This window comes from Gasterosteus aculeatus, chromosome 8 (genome assembly GCF_964276395.1).
Source record: "Gasterosteus aculeatus chromosome 8, fGasAcu3.hap1.1, whole genome shotgun sequence".
Lineage (NCBI taxonomy): Eukaryota > Metazoa > Chordata > Actinopteri > Perciformes > Gasterosteidae > Gasterosteus > Gasterosteus aculeatus.
This window is the reverse complement of record NC_135695.1, coordinates 4,716,500-4,736,182: the sequence shown is the minus strand read 5'-3', so window position 1 is coordinate 4,736,182 and position 19,683 is coordinate 4,716,500. Positions and strand designations below refer to the sequence as shown.

General features: G+C 44.4%; 5 protein-coding genes across 5 annotated transcripts; 2 read left to right on the top strand and 3 right to left on the bottom strand.

The window, feature by feature from the left end:
• Positions 1-202: 202 nt before the first annotated feature.
• On the bottom strand, positions 203-3,192 carry tmco1 (transmembrane and coiled-coil domains 1). Its single transcript, XM_040183579.2, has 7 exons — positions 2,886-3,192; positions 2,116-2,193; positions 1,962-2,021; positions 1,794-1,840; positions 1,486-1,553; positions 1,149-1,293; positions 203-657 (listed from the first exon to the last, which is right to left on the bottom strand). The coding sequence occupies exons 1-7, from the start codon at positions 2,953-2,955 to the stop codon at positions 559-561; spliced, it is 567 nt and encodes a 188-aa protein (XP_040039513.1). The 5' UTR covers positions 2,956-3,192; the 3' UTR covers positions 203-558.
• Positions 3,193-4,724: 1,532 nt separating this feature from the next.
• Positions 4,725-9,474, top strand: uck2a (uridine-cytidine kinase 2a). Its single transcript, XM_040183578.2, has 7 exons — positions 4,725-5,019; positions 6,145-6,304; positions 6,481-6,577; positions 6,846-6,988; positions 7,112-7,209; positions 7,320-7,368; positions 8,410-9,474. Exons 1-7 carry the CDS (start codon positions 4,915-4,917, stop codon positions 8,544-8,546), a joined length of 789 nt encoding a protein of 262 aa, XP_040039512.1. The 5' UTR covers positions 4,725-4,914; the 3' UTR covers positions 8,547-9,474.
• Positions 9,475-9,811: 337 nt separating this feature from the next.
• On the bottom strand, positions 9,812-11,959 carry aatf (apoptosis antagonizing transcription factor). The gene has a single exon (XM_040183560.2). The coding sequence runs from the start codon at positions 11,874-11,876 to the stop codon at positions 10,191-10,193; it is 1,686 nt and encodes a 561-aa protein (XP_040039494.2). The 5' UTR covers positions 11,877-11,959; the 3' UTR covers positions 9,812-10,190.
• Positions 11,960-11,996: 37 nt separating this feature from the next.
• magoh (mago homolog, exon junction complex subunit) lies at positions 11,997-13,896 on the top strand. Its single transcript, XM_040183582.2, has 5 exons — positions 11,997-12,398; positions 12,736-12,794; positions 13,162-13,272; positions 13,516-13,598; positions 13,684-13,896. The coding sequence occupies exons 1-5, from the start codon at positions 12,308-12,310 to the stop codon at positions 13,781-13,783; spliced, it is 444 nt and encodes a 147-aa protein (XP_040039516.1). The 5' UTR covers positions 11,997-12,307; the 3' UTR covers positions 13,784-13,896.
• Positions 13,897-15,717: 1,821 nt separating this feature from the next.
• Positions 15,718-19,367, bottom strand: cpt2 (carnitine palmitoyltransferase 2). Its single transcript, XM_040183557.2, has 5 exons — positions 18,715-19,367; positions 18,393-18,473; positions 18,183-18,289; positions 16,786-18,090; positions 15,718-16,605 (listed from the first exon to the last, which is right to left on the bottom strand). The coding sequence occupies exons 1-5, from the start codon at positions 18,903-18,905 to the stop codon at positions 16,277-16,279; spliced, it is 2,013 nt and encodes a 670-aa protein (XP_040039491.2). The 5' UTR covers positions 18,906-19,367; the 3' UTR covers positions 15,718-16,276.
• Between the last annotated feature and the right edge of the window lie 316 nt (positions 19,368-19,683).

The following is a 19,683-nucleotide window of genomic DNA, read 5'->3' as shown; positions in this document are numbered from 1 at the left end:
GGTCGACTGCAGTACCAGTTTCATAACTTTAGTCCTTTTCTGTTCTCTACATGTGTGGAAATCCCTCGTGGATGTGACAACGTGCAGAGTTCATCAAGCAATAGGGAGTCCTGCAGCGCCTCAAAGTGGGCAAAGAAGGCAGTGCAGAGGGAATGTGGCTTTCCAAAGGAGAGGAGAAGAAATGTATGAATTTCAAAACACGAAAGAGTAATCAAACTTTATTACTATGTAAGAAATAAGGATACAGACAATTACATACAATAATACTGACAAATGGATCAATGTTACTGCACCAATGAATCATTCAAATCTCAAAACGATGTCTGGCTTGAGCGGAACACAAGGTATCATCTGTATCCTTTATTAATCAATGGAATCAGACTTATTTTCGAAGCGAGAACACCTTAAAAGTTAAATAAAACTAAACATGACTGAGAAATCCAGCAGAAGGAAGTGATACAGCCGTTCGCTCCAGCCCTACGGAATCAGTTCCGTCTGCGCCCTGAGGACGGAGCCACGACCGTGTGCACCAACGGCGCCGCTGAACCCGCCTGGTGATCAGGAGAACTTTGCTGCTTGGGGAGGAGGTCCTAAGAAGCCTCCAGCCTGCTTGGTTGCAGCTCTGGAAGGCGCGAGGCCAAGCATCTTCTGGATGTTCTGGGGAGAAGAGGCAGAGGAAGAGGAAACATTTTAAATCTTAACCCAGGACTGGTAACCCAGGAGAGGAATGTAACATGCTGGGTATTTTATTTATTTTTTTAAAACAAATTAGTGGAAATAGCAGATTATGAGAAAACGAAAAAGATGGACAGTGCTGTTCTTAATTTCTTTGGGGGCCAAAATGTTCACAACCTTGTATAAAATGATCTAAAATACTGCAATTTAGTCGTTCCGGTTGGTAATTGCATGGCCATAAGTACATATAGATAACAAAATTTAACATTTACCATATATTTTTGCATCTCATTTTACATTTGTGCATCATGTAACATACACAAAATCTCGCTAGCAAGAAAGGACACAACATGCTGCTATTCAAGAACAAATCATCTTGAATCCAAATACAATTCATGTGACTTTGACCTACAATGACTCCTCTTAATGTTTGGCCCCCACTGCCTCCCGCCGGGTCTAAGGGGGGACGTTACCTGTCTGATGGACATGGTGCAGAGGATGTAAAGGAAGATAAAGGAGCAGTCCGTGTAATCCTCCCCCAGCAGGTTGCGGTGCGACAGCCCCTGGATGTAGGAAAGGGGCACGAATGGCAACTTGGCCACGACTCTTCCGTCAAAGCTGAACAGAACAAATGAGAAGTTTTTCACCAGACACACAAGCTTCGCTTTGGCCAAATTCAAACCACAATTCCTCATCGACACAGACGGAAAAAAAGTGGTCACCGTTGGACTTTTTATTTCGATTGATCGTTTCTATCAATCAAAAAATGAAGACGTAAAATCAACTTGATTAACTTTGTGCGTCACTTACATGGAGTTGAACATGCCCATCAACGCTGTGAAGCAGAAGCCTATCGCGAACATTGACTTCATGCGCACCTGCAAACCAAAAATGGAAATTTGAAGTCAGGTCACATCTGACTACAAATACAAGGACAAATGCAGTTTGGCAATACAACAACAAGATGACTAATGTAAAGGTGTAGGTAGGTAAGGCTGTGAATGCTGTCTAATACAGCCAAAACAATCACATTCACAGGAATGATCTTATTTGGTATGTTAAAGACAGATTTGTCTCAAGTCTAAGCATTGCCTATTTGTTGTAGAGCGGTGTCTCACCATGGACAAGTCTCTGTTGTTGTTCTTCAGCTTCTCTTCCTGTCTTTCTGTAATACATTCAAAGACAGACACACTTGTCAAAGGGAAGAAATGCTGAGAGGTTTTAGCTTTTTGGTTTGCCCGAGAGCAATTTATTTTCTCCGCCAATATAACTAATGGTAAACTTACCAATTTTCTTCTTTTGTTGACGTCCTGCAGATTCAGTGATGGTTTCCTTTTTCTTCTCAACTAATGCAAGACATGCAAAAACACCCAAAAGCGAATGCATTAAAAGTCTACAATGGAGAAATTACAGTATGACGTTCACATGTGAGTCACTTACGTTTTTTGCTCTGTTTTTCCACTTCAGCCTTTAGCCTCTTGTACTTTTCAGTGCGATACACTAAAACCCAGGTGATACCTGGTGGGGGACAAAGGAGGGTTGTGTATCAAATAAAAACAACTCTTTTGGACCACTGTCACAATGGCACATCGTGGGTTACATATTGGGCAACATGCATTAATACGTTATACATTTGTGAGAGATTACTTTACAAATAACCCTGCTTAATGTTCCTGTGTTAAGAGATTGTATGAAGCAGCTGCATATAGTGTAGCTACCGAATGCTTGGAAGGTTAAAACAAGTTATTAAAAAAGTACTTTTATTCGACAACTTTTACGACGCGATCACCTGGTTAACTCTTTTCGGAAATTATACCAATAAAAATGTGTGTAAATTTTTTTTTAATTAAATATTCAAAAGCAGAACATTACGTTCTCAGAGGGTATTAATCAAGCATAGTTTCTACTATATTATGAATAACGTAATTGCAACTCTTTTATTGTGGAAATGTAAACCGGAAGTTATTTCCGCCGTCTCACAAACTAACGTCAGCTATTAACGTAGCTTAGTTGGCTAATTACGCTGAATAGCAAGCACACAACTGGTCCTCAAAGGCATATAAAGTAGCCACGAATCAATATTAATAAGATGAAAAACACGGCTGCGCTATCGAATAGAGAAACAATGGAGAGTAAATGCGTTTGCTGGACGGTGATAAATGCCTCCATACTGGAGCCGCCTGTCGGACTGTCGGGAGGATTTCACTCACCTTCGGCCAACAGCGCGGTGCAAACAGAGATGAACACGATTAGAATAGTGTCAGCAAACATGGTGCTCATGTTGCTTATGTCCCGATTACCGTCCCGTTCAGCCGGCCGCACAGGCAGGAGGTCAGTTTGTCATTCCAGGCTACACCGCGGCCAGCGAGCACATTACAGCGGGCTCAGACTCACTGGGCTGACGTCAGCGCTCCGGAGGAGGTCACGCGTGTAGAAAGTACTTCCGGTTCAATGCAATACGTTCCTTTAATACAAAGGTCGTGTATATGTCTATATACATACATATCTTTATATATTTCCTTTTACAGGATGGTATTATAGCAGAAGAGGCTAATTTCCCTCTCTCTTTATATTTTCTATATACATATATATGTACATATATAGATATGTAAATGTATATTTGTGTATGCTTACATCCAGGACATGGTGAAACCCTACATCCCAACCCGCACTCTCCGCTCTGCATTTGCAAAACTACTCGTCCCTCCCTCACTGAGAGCAAAATGTCACCAGGGGGACATTGTGGTTTCTGTAAATTATTGGTTTGTTATATTTTAGCATGGTTTGGTTTTGCATTTTAGCATGGCTTGTTTTTACATTTTAGCGTGGTTTATTTTATTACATTTTAGCGTGGTTTGTTTTATTACATTTTTGCATGGTTTGTTTTATTACATTTTTACATATTAACCCACCTTTCAGTAAACTACATGCACCTGGAGGGACTAATCAATTACAGAGAGCCCTGGCCAACCACATTACACAATGAAAGGACCTCCCCTCTCCAATTAACACAGCTGCTATAAAGGACACTAAGCGCCACAGAAAGGAGAAGCCACGGGAAATCAAGTGAGAGGGCGGCAAGACATCGGAAGAGCAAGCAGGGTGCAACGAGGAGGGGAAAGAAACGGACTGGACACCTCACCCAGGAAAGGAACGGAACCGGAAACAAGAAGAAAGGGCAAGACCGATCAGCAGCAGTGGCTGGTCGAATTCTTAAATCCTTTTAGTACTTTGTTCCAGCTGGACTTTTAATATTGTAGTTATTTATGGGTTTTTAGTTAATAATAAAATCCTCCTTTTAAACCACACTTTTAAGTCTTGTGATCCATGCTGTTCTTCCTCTGGTGAACAAGTCCCCTGTTTTATGGAGACCTAGACTCCGCAACTAGGTGGCGTTGCTGGTACCTTTTTCATAAATATCTTATTTTTTGTTAGGTTTTAAGTCCCCCCGCCTCACAGGGCTGACAAAAACACTCGACTAGATCTCGACTCTTTGCTGTCCGGTGGAACGAGCTATGTGAAGACACCAGGACCGCAGAGATCCTTCACATCTTCCGCCGCAAACTAAAGACACACCTCTTCAGACTCTACCTCGACTAAAGACTAACAAATTGTAGCACTTAAATTGTACTTGTAACGTCACTCATCTACAGCAAATTGGAAATTGGCTTATTTGAGGAAATTGCACTTTCTTGTTTCTTGTTCTCCTGAGTTTGTACCCTATGGTTGAATGCACTTATTGTACGTCGCTTTGGATAAAAGCGTCCGCTAAATGACATGTAATGCAATTGTGTACTGTATGCAATGCTTACATTGCAAATTACATGTAAAGTACATTAAAACTCAGCTCTAACGTCCATTATTTCGGTACACACATATGTGTGTGGGTATATACATCTATATACAACGCGTACATACATATACGTTCATGTATATGTATATACGCGTGCGTGCGCGTATTACCGTAAATTGCACGGGCAGATGAGCAGGTGCACCCAAAATCTTGAAATAAATACTTGTATTCAAACGTGAAAATACCACCATGCAGATGTCGTGGCAGTTAGTGCGTTGAGCTTTTATGCAACTTTGATCCCTCATCTGATCGACGTAAGCAGCATCATGTCATGACACGCCCCCCCGCATCGTCACAAAGCACCGCCGAATGGGAGGAGCGCGCGAGCATCTCCCGCACCCGGGTGAGAGTGTTTTTAGAGGGCCGCGGCGTGTCGCAGATGAAGCATGGCAGGAGACAGCGAGACAAAGCAAGGTGACCAAGCCGCAAACGAGAGCGTCGATCGGCAGCCGTTCCTCATCGGCGTGGCCGGAGGGACAGCCAGCGGGAAGGTGGGTGGCCGGTAGCGCACGCGTTTTCATGCGTTGGCTGTTGGTTTGAGTGAGTGAGTGTCTCTGCGAGCCTCTACGCGTGGATCAGATATGAAACAAATAAAGATGACACGCTTTTTTATTTTCTTCTGTGAAATAATCAAAACGTATTAATCCTTTTTCAGTTGGAATGATTAGACGGAAAATGTTGACTGTAATGAGTGTTTAGACCAGAAAACGGCTTCTATTTTATCATATTATGATTACACGTGCATTGTCCACATAGGTCATTATCTTAGGTGATTAATACAGGTGCATAGTTTAATATGTGGAAATCAAACTTAAGGACTCCAATATATTGCTGATATGAAAATAGATTTTAATTACTTGGCGTTACCTGCACAGTCTATCAGCACCTGAAGCCAGACAACAATAGAACACATTTACACACTCTGAAAGAAGAAGTTCAATATAACCAACTAGCTGTAATGTAAGCCGTACATTTATGAATTAAATACCCTGGTGATGATTTTTTGTTTTTTATGATCTGTGTTCTCTGCTGCTGTTTTTTTAACCTCTTTGTGATACTGCTGTAACCTCTGATTCAAGCGCTCGCTGCCTTGTCACCTGCCCTCATTTGTCAAGCCGGCTCACACCAATTGTGTATTTATTGTCATTAGCCTAAACATGATGCTGCGTTCAATCATGTCTGGCGATCCAAGGTCGGTCAATAAGTGATGTGATCTCTCTTTTGTTGACCAGACACGGACACATTGGTTTTGTAGTTGCTTGAGTCTGTCACACATTGTCTGGACATCATGTGCAATAGAAAGTGTTCATTGCTTCAACTCGACGTGTGCTTTAAAGGTGGTCGACCCAATCACATGTTGGACAAGGAAGCTATTTGCGTTTCTTCTTTCAAATGTCGTGTAGGTTGACTTTTTAGGTGGTTGAGTCAACACCGTTTATTGTGGGTGGGACTTCCTGGTACCCGTGTTTTACTCCCACTAGAGTAACCGCTCACAGAGACACCTGCTCTCCCACACACACACACGCCGGCGCCCGTGTGGGCATCTGTCTACCAACCCAAAGGCCGGCGGGTTTCCCATGCCGCCTTTTCTTTTTGTTCTCCTTTTGTGTGACTAGTCGTCGGTGTGCAGCAAGATCATGGAGCTGCTCGGCCAGAACGAGATCGACCACCACCAGCGGCAGGTGGCCATCCTCAGCCAAGACAGCTTCTACCGGGTCCTCACCCCGGAGCAGAAGGCCATGGCCCTCAAGGGCCAGTTCAACTTTGACCACCCAGGTGTGTCAGTGGTAATCAGCTTTGTCACGTGCCGTGTCAGGGTGATCAATGATGTTTCCTGCTGGGAAACGTCTGCCGTGTCCTCTGAGAGGCCCTTCCAGCTGCTAATCTGCACGGGTTAAATATCCTGCTGCCCAAATGATTTTAACCGCTTTGTTCTCTTTCCTTCTGTATAGATGCCTTTGACTGCGACCTTATGATCGCGACTTTGTGGGACCTCAAGGAGGGAAAAACCGTACACATCCCGGTTTATGACTTTGTTTCTCATTCCAGGTGAAAAAGTCCTATCCATGCAGCTATACGTATATATGTGCATATATTTCTTTTAGCTGAGGCACTATTAAAGAGGACTCCAATGCGCCTGAGTGTAGCAGTGACATTAACTTTGAAAGTGCTAAAAACTAAATTCAGAGTGTATTGTGTCCCTTGAAAGAAAAAGTTACAAATGTTTCCTTTGACAAAGACAAACCGTAGCACTCTTGGGTCGAGCCAATGTCACGAGGAACCCTCGTGTTTCTATGTTTCGTCGTTTGCGCGGCAGGAAGGAAGAGACGGTGACCGTGTACCCTGCTGACGTGGTGCTGTTCGAGGGCATCCTGATGTTCTATTCTCAGGAGATCCGAGACCTCTTCCAAATGAAGCTGTTCGTGGACACTGACGCGGATACGCGTCTGTCTCGAAGAGGTGAGGCATCCGAGTACGAACCGCACCCCGGTGTCTAAAGTTGCATCTAAAGTCAATGCAATCCTAAAATCCATTGATCGTAAGTTAAAGATGGCTCCTCCCTCCTCTTATCTCCTCTACCAGTGCTGCGTGATATAAGTGATCGTGGACGGGACCTGGAAGGCGTTTTAGCACAGTACATTACTTTTGTGAAGCCTGCGTTTGAGGAGTTCTGTCTGCCAGTAAGTGCTCTTCTCCGTCGACTGTAACTCTACTCGTTGGAATCAATGTGGCCCGGAGCCTCGACTCACGGTCCAACCTTTTTGTCCTTTTTGTCTTTGGCGCTATTCAGACAAAGAAATATGCTGACGTGATCATACCGAGAGGAGTTGACAATCTCGGTGAGTATTTGTGCTTTGGGATCCAGATTTTTAGACACTTGTCTGAACAGTGTTACCAAAAAGGGCACAGCTGTATTTGTCCTCTAAACTGCTGCTGTGGAAACCAAACCGGTGTGTCTGTTGCCTGTTGACTCAAGAAGGGAACTTTGTAACCATCCAAAGGAAACGATGGTCTACAGATCATGAAGCAGGATACTTACCCGGATCGAGCCCCAGTTTATGCACGTTGTGCGTAATCTTTATATTCCAATTATACCCAGTCAACCGTGAGTCTACAGCCATGTTGGCAACGGCTGTGATTCTGTTGCATTCGCATGGAGTCTGACGGCAAACCGGATATGATTTTAATGGAAGAGATCAAGACTCTAAAGTTTTCAGCTAAAAGTCAGCTAAGTATACACACATATTCTGTTTAGAATTGCAAATGAATCTGCATTCTGTACTTTAGCGTAAAATAATACACAAGACTGTTCTATTTTTATGTTTTTCCATCACCATAATAATATTATTTTGTCATCCATGTTTTGTTTTCGCACTACTTCTCACTGGATTTATTCCCTCTATAAGTAATGAGTTTATTCTCTCGATTGGTAGTTTTAAATCTTCTCCATTACAGCATCATATTAATTTATTAAACAATGTTCCCCTTGCCAGCAAAGTGGAGGTATGTGTTAGGGAGAGGCTAACCTGTGATTGACAGGTTGCTGTCACGTAAAATGCGCAGGCTGGGAGGAAAGTCATCGGTATGCTGGTGTTTTGTCACGAAACAAGGCAGACAAGACTTTCTATAATTGTCTGAACAACATTTCAAGGCAATCCATCCAGTATTTCTCGGTCGGGGCCGTATTTCAGTCTCAATACGGCCTCAACCGACAGGAAATGTTTCTTTTCTGCACATGCAGTGGATGAAACCGCAGTTTTATCGAGTTACCTTCTGGGTTTCAAAGATCGCTGTGTAGGTGTTTTGACTCTGATGCAATGGTCATACAAAGGACACGCATGCTGAGCCTGACTGCGCTCTCTCCTTGTCTCTCGATACAGTTGCCATTAATCTTATAGTTCAGCACATCCAGGATATTCTGAACGGCGGTTTGACGAAGCGGCTGAACGGATGGGTGAATGTCTACGCGACGACGAAGAAGCAGCCGAACATGGAGCCCAGCAGCCGGCCCCACTGAGCGCAGCGCTGTGGTTCACAAGGCAGGACTGATTTCCAGGGACACTCGAGGCCTCTTCTTGCTGTGATTCTGTTTGGACACAAGAAATGAAATGATCCCTTCATGGCGTTTAAAGCCGTCTTCAGTTAGGTTTTTCTCTTCGGTTTGTGTACTGCATGGGAGGAGGGGTGTGGAGGGATGCAAAGGGGCGAACTTGCAATTCAGTTCAATATTGCTGCTGGGCTTCCCCGCAGCACTGACGCTGTTACGGTGTCTAAATAGGACTTCAGAACACTGGATGGCCTTTAAGCATGCAATGAATGCATTCAGGCGACGTGCTGTTTAAAGGCAGGGCCTCACCGTGGGTGGAAGGTGCACCGTGTGACCTCTTTAGCAATGCAACCGGTCATGTCTGTTTTTTTCTTTTCTTTAAGAGATCTGTGTATTTTGGACGTTTGTCAATTTAAACAACCGATTCCCACCTCAAACCATCTGATGTATGAAATCACCAAAGAGCCGTTTTCTCGACCGTCTTTGCGGACAGATTTATTTTCCTTTCAATGTGATACTGACGTTACCGTAACTCATTTTATAAGATGTTGTTATGAAATAACCACATGGTATTATTTTTCTTTTTGATTTTCTTGAACTGGAATATTTTGTCATGATAAAGTTCTCAGGTACTCTGTTTGCTTTGTCTGAGTTTGGGGGTCGTGCATTTTTGGTGTTCCGCCTCACTGCTGACCACGCAGCCGGTTAGCTGCAAGGAAGCGGTTTTGATTCATGTATTATGTTAATAATGGGTTAGGGTTTGATATAATAATGCATTTGCAGTATTGTAAAAGTTCAGTACAAGTAAAAACAGCCTATGCAATATTATATATTTAATATTTTCATTTCACTATGTGTTGGCCAACATGAATGCATATAAATATCATGGTTTCTTTCACGGTGACGTTCCTGACTGGCAAAACAATATTTAGATCTCCTTTATGATAAAAAAAACCACATTTGAATGAAATGAGTTTTGTGGTCAACATTACAGGTTATGAACCTGGAAAGCATCATGCAAGGTCAAAGGTTACAGCCATGTCCCAAATCCAGCAACTATGGAGCGCTTTCAATGTGTAGTACATAAAATGCAGTATGCCAAAAATCCCACGATGTGCGACCTCCCTGGTGCCACAATGCGTACTGTACACTATACGGGGTACTAAAACTGGTTTTATCCTTATTGTTTGTATGCTGTTGATGGTACGGAAAAGACTGCAGACAACTGGAACGTGTTTTATTTATTTTTTCATTATGGATTTATTGTAAAACGTATCAAAGAATAAGGTAACAGAAAATATTTTCACCGTCTCTCTGAAGACATTCTGAATCAGAAGTTTTACAATACAAGTATTCTATTGTCCGTTAGTATTTGCACCATTCAAACTGATTTATACTGACTGGAAAAACAACATACTACAAAGACCAGTATACCGCATACTGTATAGCAGTATGCAAGTGGCGTGCACAATACCTCACAACCGTCCTCTACCTTCAAAAGAGAATAAAATTATATTTTGTTTCCTTGGAAACGACAGTGAACACACCACTCTGCATAAAAAGGTATCTGCTTTGTTTACATCCTGGCACTTCGGTGTGAATACCGCCGGCGCGTCACTCCCGGACAGCGGCGTTCTGGCCGAAGAGGCCGCGGTACATTTCGCTGCGGGCCTCGTCACTCACAGAGCTGTGGTCAATAGGAGCCATGAAGTTCACCAGCTTGGTGTGGATGTCGAATCGGACTTTACGCCCCTTGCTGGCTTTGGTATCCACCTTCTTTTTGATCTTGCTGCGCAGCTTCTGTATGGCGAGCCACTGCCTGCCCATGGCGACCTGGTCATTGGGGTCCGACGCGCTCGTCTTGCGCTCGATCAGGTCTCTCAGCAGCTGGTGGTAGAAATCGTCGTCGTCGAATATCTCCTCGTCCAGGTCGTTCAGATGCGTGTTCGCTTTGAGCTGCCGCTGCGGCGGCGGCTCCTCGCCCTCGCCGGGGACGGTTTCACGGGTGAGAGCGGCGTCCTGTTTTTGCCCCAGGACTCTGTACTCGGAGCGTCGGGTCTGCGTGCGCCGCACCAGCCTCTCGTTGTCCATCAGCACCTGCTCCACCTGGGTCAAGATGTTTCTGTCGAACGCGCCGAAGCCCTTGCTGCTTTTGCCCATGATCAGTCGGGTTTTGTCGTGCCACTTCTGCAGCGTGGCGTTACGGTAAGGCTGGAACGCGGCAAAACGCTTGGCCATGAAGTCCGGATATTCCGCCGTCTCCAGTTTTCGTTTGGGCGCTCCACCCATGTGCGGGGGCGCCTCTTGATCCTCATTCTCGTCGCTGATTATCTCCTCATCTTCACCCGGAGCTTCTGACGTCCCCAGGGCGATGGCCCTGGTGTCTGCGTTTTGGTAGAGCAGCTGGTCGTGGAGCTCCAGCAGGGATCTTTGAAGGGCTTTCAGAGCTTTGTGGGTGTTCTTCAGCTCCCCAGCAAGTTCCGCTCCCCCCCTCCTCTTGAACTCTGGGAAGGTCTGCGTCTGTGGAAGCTGGTTGGCGGTTACCAGAGCTTTCTGGATTTTGATGCGCCCCTCGAGCAGTTGGTCCCACAGGGCCAGCTGGTCCTTCACAGCTTTTCCTTTCTCCACCTCCTTGTCCACTTTCTCTTGACAAAACGTGCGGGCAGTTACTTCATCCATGGCGTCTTTGTCATCTTCCTCGCTGCCGTCGCTCTCCTCTTCGCCACTGTTGTCGTCGTCGTCGCCACCATCATCATCATAATCATCATCTTCTTCACTCACACCCAAGTCATCCATGTCCTCGGTCAGTTTGTGGAAGTCCACTCCCTGAGGAAGCGTAATGTCTGGAACCTTCGACTTAGACGCCAGTTTAGCATCACTGCCTGCCAACTCCTCCTCCTCCTCATCCTCCTCCTCGAAATCGTTTTCGTCGTCATCATCATCATCATCATCAGCTCCCTCATCCCCCAAAATATCTGCTTCTTCTAGCCCTTCTATGCTCTTTGCCTCCTCATCATCATCATCATCATCATCATCGTCGTCGTCGTCGTCACCAGATGCCTCAATATCCATCAGCAGTTGTTTACGAGAGATCTTCTTCCCCACGTACCGTTTGTCCGTATCTGAGAGTAAGGATGTGTTGTGCTTTCGCAAGGCGCTGAGGCCGACCCCGTCCTCGTCCTCATTGAATCCTTCTATCACTTTGGCTTTGGTCAACTCATCGTCGTCATCCTCTGGATCCGCAAATTTAGGCAAAGGATTCAACAAATGCTCAAGCTCAACAGAAAATGAGGCCGCCATGGATTATAACGAATTACAACCACCGCCACACGTGTCGGAGCCGTTTTCTGGTGAGAGGAGTAATGACATCAGTAATATGCGACGACTAGTAAAAGTCGCGTGCCATTTTTCCCTGAGTTTGGTCTGTTCAATGCGGAACCCTTATTCCAACGGGAATTTAGTCCAAAAGTCATCTAAATGCCCAAGAAGAGAGGTTATTTGACATTTTGCCATTTTAAAGGAGGGTATTGAATAGGGAACTTAATTTCAGGGACAGTAAGAATGTCCACTGTGTAGTGACTAACGCCTGGAAGACATCACACGGGGCACCAAATCCTCCAGCCCCCTGACCAGCTGCGCATGCGTACATGGGTGGCGAGGCAAAGAGCTTCTTGCCGTCTGAGTTTTGTTCCGCGCACTTGGCTTGAGAACGTACTTTCTGGAGAGTCAAAATGTCAACAAGTGACTTCTATTTGAGATATTATGTCGGACACAAAGGGAAGTTTGGTCACGAGTTTCTGGAATTTGAATTCAGACCCGACGGTATGTACAATTTGGCGGTAAAGTTAATGCAAATGTGTTAGCTTGTTCTAAGCTAACGTCGCTAGCCACCAGGTAACTGCTAGGCCGCAGCCTACTCGAGACGAGCTGCTAGTCACAGATGATTTATTTTCTTTCACCCACGGTGTAACTTTGCAGCAACTAATTAATATAAAGTGGATTAATACTGCAGGATATAGGTTTATAGATGCAGCAATGTTTTGAGACATATCGCATGCCGTATGGGCGCCATGTGGCCTACGGGGATGTTAACAAACCGATTGTCAAAGTGTTGCGTTGTTTCAAGTGATTTAACTGTAAATTGAACGTTTTCTTTCAGGTAAACTGAGGTACGCGAACAACAGCAACTACAAGAATGACGTCATGATCAGGAAAGAGGTACGTCGGTGTGCACAAACCAGTTACTGTAAACCCAATGATACGCAGTACGATGTTACTTTCATCGTCTTTAATGAATGGCCCGTCAACATACAAACCATGTCTTTGACTGGTTTCGGGGTCCTTTCATGCGTTATCGTATGTAACACGCAGTGGGTCACTAAGGGGCTCGTTGGTCACTGTTTACCAAGCAGTGATTCCTTGTTTCTCAGTCAAAACACAGCAAACGCACGGAAAATCTGAATTTGGTATTAAGACGATCTGTATAATATATCCTCACACATCATATCTGTTTCAATTGTGTTGCCCGGCCCTGCGCGTTTATGATGTTTGACCCCGTCCATCTCTGCTCCGTGTACCAACCCAGGCTTACGTACACAAAAGCGTGATGGAGGAGCTGAAGAGGATCATTGATGACAGCGAGATCACCAAGGAAGATGACGCTCTGTGGCCGCCTCCCGACAGAGTTGGCAGACAGGTTTGTGACTCAAGTCATCATCCATGATGACCACATGATCTACTATCTCTATCTTCTGGCTTGAAAAACTTGTAATGACCTGATGTTTTTTAAATGGGGGTCACACATTCGTATAGCACGTGTAGAGGACCCCATTTCTCAACATTTTATCAACCAGTTATTTCTTTCTCACATAGTCGAACACGTCACAGATGTCCTCAACACTGGCACTGTAGTAAATCAACTCTGTCCGAATTTTCACAGGAACTGGAGATCGTCATTGGAGACGAGCACATTTCTTTCACAACTTCCAAAATTGGCTCTTTGATTGACGTCAACCAGTCAAAGTGAGTAATGAACTCCGTGGTGGGGAGTCACGGTATACTTGTTAGTGACAAACCGCTTAACTTTCAAAATGTCTCTTTGTTTCAGGGACCCTGAAGGTCTTCGCGTGTTCTATTACCTGGTGCAAGATCTGAAATGTCTTGTATTCAGTCTCATCGGCCTACACTTCAAGATCAAGCCCATCTAAATGTGGATTTTGCTCATTTTAATTGATTTAGTTTGTTTCTGTTGTTGTACTACCGTATTTGTACATTTGTTTTGAGTGGAACTTTTTTTATTCTAAATAAAGGGTGACAAAAATCTGCGACTCTTAATGTGTGATTTGCTGTTATCCACACCATGCCTTAACCTCCATTCAATATTTATAGTATATATTTTATTCTATTGAATAGAAATGCTTTTAGTAAAATATTGTTACTAAATTGGAATGTTCTAGGAGCATATTTTGTAAATGTAATCATTTTTTAATAACAATGATACTAGTTTATTGTTACAGTGACTGACCTCAAATGTGCTGTTGAATTTAAATATTTGATGAAATAGAGTTGAAACTAATATAAGTTCTACATCTGAAACTGCTGCATAAATATTATTACCAGCATTATAAATCTTGTTAGTTTGTAATATAACTCAAAAATAAATTAGGTGGTTTGAGTTTTGAGACCCATTTTTGTCAGGGATCCTCGGTTATCATCTTAGGGGAAAATATTACAATATATTTTCTCCGTTACAAGGAATTATCAATATGGTAGAAATGCCTTACTGTCTCTGCAATTCCTCAAATAAAACAAAATGTCTGCTGAACCACATCAAGTATTTCACAAAGAACCCATCTTCTACTCGTGATTGCTTCTTTGCTGAGCTGTCCAGGGTATTTAGAGCATTCGTGGCCTGTGGTTGCTTCACAGTGTGTTCTGGCTGGAAAACAAAGGCTCGTGCACATTGTGAACGCTGCAGCGCTACAGGACCCGTGTGGCCTCTTCATCCTGAATGACTGGAAAAGACCTCTTGCTTCCAGATATTCTCAGTTAACAGTAAAAACCTGACTTTCAAGTGAATGCTTCAACTTGAAAATAATAAACTTCTTCCTGTGTGCAACAATCATATCTCAATTTATTTTATAGCCAAACTATTATGGGTAGTAAATGACAGGATGTGCTTGTTTTATTGGCCCAAATTAAGTCCATTTGTAGACATGCACTTTTTCATGACACAGAACAATGTATAATGCCAATATCTTTTAATTGGCTAGTGTTTGACCCCAATGTGTTAAAAATGTTTCCCCAAATCTATGTCTTGAAATGGCCAATTTCCAACATCACACATGTGCACAGGAAGGGCCGGGTCGCTGCCGTAAAGGTCACACTTACCAAAGTAGTTCTGTCTTTTGCCCTTTTAAATGTCAGCATATTTCCCTGTTTTTTTCCTTGTTTTGTTATTTGTGACATGAAATGGTTGGTCAGCTCAAGTATTAATAACTGTATGTCGTGTTAGAATTCTGTCAGAGCATCCGGGTAATGTTGGAAACATGCATACATTGTTCTAACCAATGAGCACGGTGTGGGTCCCAGGTGTGTCAAAGGGCTGAATTCAGTGTTTTCCTACAGTCTCTGGGCGCGGCGCAGCTACTCAATTTCCCCCTAGTTTAGAATCTCTTTCAGATGAGAACAGCAGTGTCACGGTCATTGACTGCAGCCCTACAGTCCGCAGCATTTGTTCATTTTAACAAGTGTGGTAGAAATGTTTGTTGGGGTGAGCGTGGCGTCAAACCATAAACAAAGCAGTCTTAGAGAATATCGGCAGCTTACCGCCCCCAACAGGAAACAGGACAGACTTCAATTCAAAGCTAATACACAAGTATTCACGAGCACCGTTATGCTCGTCTGACTGATTTTAATGTCCAGCACTACATTAGGAAGGTGATGCAGCTGTGCAACAAGTCATGGATCTAACATGTGGAATTACTCATAAAGAGATATAATATTTCATCATACGTATCCACTGCTGATATCGACATCATGGCATAACTTTTAATCAGTAGTTGTTTAGTATGTATTTTAAATCATATTATTGGGAGTATAAACAAACTTTTGAACATAGAATTCATCAATAAACACGAGCTAATGCCATCAGATTTTTATTTTTCAAAATACATTCTAATACATCCACCAGCAGACAAAAGGCAAACGTTCTGTTGAATTCACATTTTGTTAAGGCACAGAAGTTGACTTCATTCTGAAGTTCTACATCTGTGACGCCGTGCTGCACACATATTGCTACCAGTACTCTGAACCTTGTATCCTGTCACCCTGCTACACAACACAGCTAACAATTCAAACGGGGCCAAAGTACACAGCGCACTGCACACACGGATTAATCTCTTTAAGTGCTATGTATTTTAGGTTTAATGTGCTTTACTTGAAATTATACAATACACCCCTTGGCTTACACTATTTATTCCCCCATTCAGTTTGTAATCCTTGGTTTTAATATCTAGTTATTTCTAAACTCCTTCAACCATCAAATTTATAATACATTCATACTCAAGCACTGCGATTCTCTATGTGTATATTTAGTGATGTATTAGATATTCATATCAATTAATGCATTATTTCCCAGAGAAGTGCACTGATCACTGCGGTTATATAATCAAACATTTTGAATGACAAACACCCGATCCCTAGCCGAGTGCCTTTCCCTCTAGGACAGTGAAAATGTCCTCTAAAGACTTGTGGACACACTGCAGAAACTCATGGACGTTGCGAGCCGGGTAGCTGGACACATTGCAGCCGATCCAGTCGTCATGGACACCGTAGCCGACGCCAAAGCCATCAGGCACCACCGGGGCGAAGCCGCCCAGACTCACAGCTGGGCTGGTGAGGGTGCTGGTGGAGAGGATGTTGTGGTTGATGGCAGCGTAAGCCGGGTCCGTGTACAGGCCGTGCAGAGGCTCGCTCTTCGAGTTGGCCAGGTATCGCAGGGCGAACAAGTGCCGGTCGAAACCTTGTCCTAGTGGGACAAACAAAAGAGGTGGTTAGTAAAGAAGATCAAAAAGGTTTGTGCTGGTTTTGATGCGAGTTATGTCTCAAATAGCTAATTTGATAGTTTCTGCAATTGAGGTGCAGGTGCAAGTTTGAACATAAATCCCTGCAAATAAATGACCTACATGCAGAAATGTCTCATACACACCCATGGCTGCTTCTTTGGTGAGCTGTCCATGATACTTGGAGCATTCACTCAGCATGGCCTGTAGTTGCGCCACACTGTGTCGTCCTGGCTGGGAGACAAAGGCTTGTGCACATCGTTGTGTGTGTGAGGTGGCAGGCCGGATGGTCTCTGTGCGGCCATGCCTGAACGCTGCAGTGCTACAGGACTCGTACGTGGCTACCGTCTGTCCGTACTGCCTCAGGAAACCCATTTGAAAAGCCAGCTGGGCGATGGCATCGGGACTCAACTTGCTCTTCTTTAACTGGGCCTTGCCCCCTTTCTTGAACTCCAAGGCATCGATGGTGAGTTTCGATACGCTCGAGTCAAAGTTCTCCTTGGCCTTTTTGATGCCATTCTCCAGCTCGCTGTCCAGGTTGAACTGCAGTCTGCGCACAGCCGAGGCGGAATCCACAGCGGCAGCAGGGGAAGCCGGGTTTACCAGTGGCTGCTCCGTGGTGTCTTTGAAGATCTCATTTTGAAAGCGAAGTACAGCGACGCCGTCGCCCCACGAGTGCTCAAAATTGATGGCCGCCTGTCCATCTTTGGTCAGAATGACTGTGAAGGACTTGTCAAACCACCGGTTGCAGCCGTCCCCGTGCAGCATGTTGTGGGAGATGTGGATGTGGTCCCTCATGCTTTCATCGTCCAGACTGAGACAGAAAAGGGCGCTGTCAACGATCCGCAGATCCTCTGCGTTTCCAGCAGCTATCAGCTGGTCCCTCAGCCCGGCCCACACATCCCTGTTCTCACTGGTCAGGACCCCGAGAGGAAAGGCAGCCGCTGGCGTTGGGTCGCACAGGATGTGCTTCAGGTGGGACTGAATCTCTGCGGGCTTTACCAAGTTCCCATCCCGGTCTACAATGTCAAACACATACATGTTGCCCTTCCTCATAACTAGGAGATGTCGCGCTTTGTCGTCGGTGAAGAGCTCATCTCTGCCCTTCTTGGGGATCCGAGTGGAGTTGAAGAGGCGAAAGTATTGAGACATGTCCAGCGGGTAAGCATTCACCATGTAAGCTCCATACCAAGACAGCGAAGACGGCACCCAGCGGATTAATCTTTTGAAGCCGTCTGTGTCACTCTTTGCCGGGTTGAGGTGGAAAACCTCCGGCTCAAGCAACCCGGCTCGCAGTGTTTTCATGAAGCGCACGGCTGAACACACCACATTGGTCGCCCTCACAAGCTGGTCATTGTACTCCGTCTTAGGGTCAGGGTTGAAGGACATGAAGGGGTTAAAGTTCAGCACCACGGAGTCGCGTGCAGATAGATACATGTCAAACCACGGCCCTGAGAGAAGAATCATTTAAATACATTCATTAGCAATCTTAAGTATTTGAGATGCTCACTTTCAGGGTCAAGTGTCGGAATGACAAACTTACCAGAGATGTAGCTGGTGTGTTTGTTGTTTTTGTCCTGAGCTACCAGTTCCTCATGCAGCTGTTTCCCCACCCCGTTCTGGAAATCTTGTGCAATTTTCTCTGTCGTTCTAAGGATTCACAGTTAAAATTGTTGATGGGTAACAAGTACTTGATTTAGACCATTAAGTTTCATGATGATCTTATTAAGAGGTAAAACTTCTGAAAACTCACCTGAACTGGTCCTCATCCAACAGAGGCCTCTGCGCAGCTAGATACCTGCCGACAGTATCCTCCAACTTCGGTATGGGCAGTCTAAACCATTTACAAAACAAAGTCACCAAATGCAGCCTCTACAGTCCAGTAGACGACCCGACCCCTAGTGGTCAACCACCTCAAACCCAGTGTGCACTTTCACCTACATCCTTCACTAACTGGGATCACCTTGCTACTTCCTCCTGACATTTCAAGGGTAGTTCATATTCACACAAGACCCAAGTCATGCGAGGTGAAAGCTGCACGGTGGGTTTGAGTAATATTTCATTTAGCTTCTCACCTGGGTAAACTCTTCTGGTAATGCATCGATGGTACGACACTTTGGTGCAAATACTCGGTTGAAGGCCCCTTTTTGCTGCTGTAGTTTCGCTTGTCGAGGCCCAGAGCAGCAGTTCTTAAATGGATTCCGGATTTCCTCAGAGAGGCGACGCAGTGCATTGGAAGCGGACTGGCCATGGTGCTAGCTAGCATGCTGGCGACCTAACGCTGTCAGGTTGCGTCGACGTAAAGCACACCGGCTGAAGCTAACGGGGAGTAGTTAGTCACGCGTGTCGGAGCTTCCTTAGTCAACACGGACCGCTGGCATTTATTGGAACGTATATAAGATCCTCTCCCTACTCGTTAAAAACTAATTATAATGAGAACTGACAGCAAAAACCAACAGATTCTAACTGAATTAAAAACAGGAAGCTTGACTGGTGGAGATTGTCACGTGACCTCTTCTTCTACGCTTCTCTACCGGGTAGTGTGAACTCGTTACAAAGCAGCGCATGCGCAGTCTAACTAGAACGTCGACGTCACGATGATAATTAAAGCCATGTAATGACAATTATATCAATGTACAGAGTGGAATTTTAGCAGTTAGTTAAACTGCAACTATACAAAACATGGTGGTATTTTGTGAGACACACACATGTATTAATATTAATTGTAATGGAAACTCTTTTATTGCTCCTTTCAGCAAGAAAAATATAGATACAGATAAGACAAAGAACTCTAGTCAGTCTTCAACTGCGTAACATTCAAGATGTATAATATGTGGTTTATGCTGACCATATTCAACTGTGATGCTGAAGAGATATACGTGCGCTTTCACTTTACTTACTTTCAGGGGCCAAGTATTTGTGCAAGGGTGTATTCATCATCCATCCATAAGCGATAAGTCAGAAGTGTATATAACGCCGCTCTGCATCTGCAAAACTGCTCGTGCCCTCCCTTTCCGGGAATTTTTTCGTGCTTTCTCCCCTAG